The sequence below is a fragment of the Nematolebias whitei genome, chromosome 10 (assembly GCF_014905685.2).
Source record: "Nematolebias whitei isolate Nwh7 chromosome 10, NemWhi1, whole genome shotgun sequence".
Classification (NCBI taxonomy): domain Eukaryota; kingdom Metazoa; phylum Chordata; class Actinopteri; order Cyprinodontiformes; family Rivulidae; genus Nematolebias; species Nematolebias whitei.
The window spans coordinates 425,842-429,440 of NC_056507.1; the positions used below are offsets into that span (position 1 = coordinate 425,842).

General features: G+C 52.7%; 1 protein-coding gene across 1 annotated transcript in view; it reads left to right on the forward strand.

Annotated features, from left to right (window-relative positions):
- Positions 1-1,437: 1,437 nt before the first annotated feature.
- The window catches only part of LOC119416044 (bromodomain-containing protein 1), a gene marked incomplete at its 3' end in the record, with an annotated part of 70,699 nt that continues 68,537 nt past the window's right edge, over positions 1,438-3,599 (forward strand). The window contains 3 exon segments of the mRNA XM_037683212.1: positions 1,438-2,725; positions 2,898-3,057; positions 3,130-3,258. Coding sequence (XP_037539140.1) covers positions 1,476-2,725; positions 2,898-3,057; positions 3,130-3,258 — 1,539 coding nt within the window.

Consider the following 3,599-nt stretch of genomic DNA (forward strand, 5'->3'; position numbering starts at 1 on the left):
CGGAACAAGGTGAATGTGGATTGAAGTGGTGCCTCGCTCGGAAGGCCGCGCCGCCATTGCTGCCACTGAAACGAGCTGAGCTGGTGGAAACACGGAGGTAGGTTTCGGCTCGCTGTCTGCTCGGTTCTTTAGTGTCGGTCTAGGACGATCCGGGCGAGGTAAACCAAACCAGCAGCCCGCTCCAGTTCGAGAGAGAAGCCCCTGGTTGTAATTGAAGCAGTGCTTGTTGTGTGTTGGTCGCCATGTTTCCTCCCAGGCCTGGCTGCGGGCACCGCCGTGTCTCTGCTTCCAGCCCGGGCCACACGTCACTTATCACGGCCTGGCCTGTGGCAGGTCCAGGAGCTGCTGTCAGCGGCTTCAGTCCGGGTGGAGGAGCCGGTCGCAGGGTCACTGCTGCCATTCAACCGGTGGACCCCCCCCCGAACTGTTTATTTAAATGTCCCAAATGAACCCGGCGTCATCAGAGCCTTGTTGTTGTTTACATGTGCGTCCCTAGTTGTCAACAAAGAGCTGAACAGATGTGTCTGCAGCACCTGGTTCTCCTCCATTCACCTGAAAGTGCTGCTTTAACTGAGGAACACCCTGAAGCTTGTTTCATTCAGCAGCTCTTTACATTTCTCCTCAGGTGTGGAATAATGTGCCTAATACCAAACGTGCTCAGGAGAAGCTTTCTGTCTCCATGTCCGTCCAGTCCCGTTTTTATAAGGAAACAGCTGTCCTGACCTCCTGATGCATGATCCTGCCCTGATCCTTCATAACCGCAGCTGTGATGCTGTTATCGGCTGAAAGCTGTGTCTGAATCAAGACGAGATGTTTGACAACATCGTGTAAGAACATCAGTGTTCAGCAGGAAATGTTTCTTTCATCCCTGAGCCAGGTATTCTCTTCATTCCAGCAGGTCATTAAGCTCAATCGTTACTACCGGTAGTTGTGTCAAAGCCCGACCTGATCTGCTGCTTTTATACACTTTCTAAATGTGTTATTGATTTGTTGAGTTTTCACATTTCGCTCTCCCAGTACCCCCAGCTGGGAAACACGGCCTTCAGTCCTGCCCGGTTGTGTCAGAAATGTTTGGAACCACATTTAGCACGTTTTATCTATAACAATGAGTCCTGTAAACAGTTTTGGGTATGTTTTTTATGTTGCTGTGTGTTTAAAGTACTTCTTTATATCAACACATTTGCTCGTAAGCATTTTAAAGTCATCATTTATGTTTGAGAGAGTAAATCATCACGTTGTGTTGAGCTGAATGAACTCGTGCTGTTTTAGTTGAAGCTTTTCAGGACAAGCTGATGAAACACGCTGGCTGAACAAGTCGTTCGTCTTGTTTTGTCTTTGTGTGACTCCAGGATCTTCACAGATTCAAAATGAAGAAAAGATGCAAAACCCGGCGCTCTGCTGCGTTGAAGAGGGAGGCTTCTCCCATCAAGCCCTCTCCCAACAGGGAGACGCTCACCTACGCTCAGGCTCAGCGGATGGTGGAGCTGGAGGTGGACGGCCGAGTGCACCGCCTCGGCATCTATGACAAGCTGGACGTCATCGCCGACGAAGACCCCATAGCCCAGGAGATCACCGAGTGCAACAGCAACAAGGAGAACAACGAGAAGCCCCAGCAGGTCCTGGTTCGCTCCGTGCGCCTGAAAATTAACCAGCAGAAGAAGAAGCCTGCTCTCTCCACGCCGCACAGCAACAGCCCTAGCAACAGCACCGGCAACCTTCTGGAGCCAAAAGTCAGGACGGTTGAATACAATCTGCCGGTGGTGCCAAAACGGCCGTCACTTTATTACAAATACACAGAGAAGACGGCAGAGGAGCTGGACGAGGAGGTGGAGTACGACATGGACGAGGAGGACTACGCCTGGCTCGAACTCATGAACGAGAAGAGGAAAAGTGAGGGTGTCAGCCAGGTGTCCCACAACCTGTTTGAGTTCCTCATGGACCGCTTTGAGAAGGAGTCCTTTTCAGCCACTCAGGGTCAGAGTGACCTGCAGTCACAGGTGGACGAAGACGCCGTCTGCTGCATCTGCATGGATGGAGACGGAGCCGACAGCAACGTCATCCTCTTCTGTGACTCGTGCAACATCGCCGTGCACCAGGAGTGCTACGGCGTGCCCTACATCCCTGAGGGTCAGTGGTTGTGTCGCCACTGCCTGCAGTGTCCGTCGCGGCCGGCGGAGTGCCTCTTCTGCCCCAACCGAGGAGGAGCTCTGAAGAAGACGGACGATGACCGCTGGGGTCATGTGGCGTGCGCTCTGTGGGTGCCTGAAGTCGGGTTCTCTGACACGGTTTTTATCGAGCCCATAGACGGGGTCCGCAACATTCCTCCTGCCCGCTGGAAGCTCACCTGCTACCTGTGCAAGGCCAAGGGGGCTGGCGCTTGTATACAGTGTGACAAAATCAACTGCTACGCCGCCTTCCACGTCAGCTGCGCCCAGAAGGCCGGCCTCTTCATGAGGATGGAGCCTGTGAGAGAACTGAGCCAGTCCGGTGCCAGCACCTTCTCTGTGAAAAAGACCGCCTACTGCTGCAGCCACACGCCGCAGGGCTGCGACCGCCGGCCCCTCAACATCTACCACGAGCCTCACCCCAAAAACGGAGCCTGTCCTAAGAGGTCTGACAAGAGGGGCAAGGCTCGGTCCAAGGGCTGGCACAAGAAAAAGATGAGGAAAGCAGAAGCTGAATGTGAGACCCCAGCTACCTGTGGGCCTAGCATCACTGCTTCAAGGTAAGCAGGCAACAAACACACACGCAGGATGCTGTTTGTTGGTGTGTCCCATTTCTTCTTGGTGTTTTGGTTTGAACTAGTTTGTTTAAAGCTGTAACTGCACATAGAGGAAGGGATTTAAAAAACTCAGAAGTAAAAGTGAACCTAGTGGTTAACATCTCTTGTGCTGTAGTTTCGACACGATCCTGAACCAAGTGGCCGTTCAGAGAAAGCGTCAGTTTGTTGAGCTGGTTCTGAGCTACTGGGGGCTGAAGAGGCAGTCGAGGAACAACGTCCCCCTGATCCGCCGGCTGCAGGCCAACCCTCAGCCCTCTAAAGCCCGACAGCACGCGGTAAGTGCTCCGCCTGCAGCCAGGCTTCGTGCTGGATGTAGACGTGTTCAGTAACAGTCCTGCTTTTCCCAGGACCGCGTGGAGACGAACCAGGCGCTGAGAGAGCAGCTGAAGGTGTGGCACCGCCTCCGCCACGACCTGGAGCGCGCTCGACTCCTGCTGGAGCTCATCAGGAAGAGGGAGAAGCTGAAGAGGGAGGAGGTACAACTCTGGCTTTCTTTAACTCAAGCCTTCATTAATAACATTTATTATAAGGATTATTGAGCACAGACTGTGGTTTTTATTAATAACATTTATTTCCTGACTGTTTGTGCGGTTCACTTGGGGCTGGACTGTGAAACAAAAACCCTCTGATGCTCCGTCAGTGAGTTCTTTGACCCGACTTTGATCCACCAAGACCTCAGCTGCTCTGACATTTAAACAGAGAAAACACAAGACAGGCTATCTTACAGACTGGCTACCTTACAGACTGGCTACCTTACAGACAGGCTACCTTACAGACTGGCTACCTTACAGACTGGCTACCTTACAGACTGGCTACC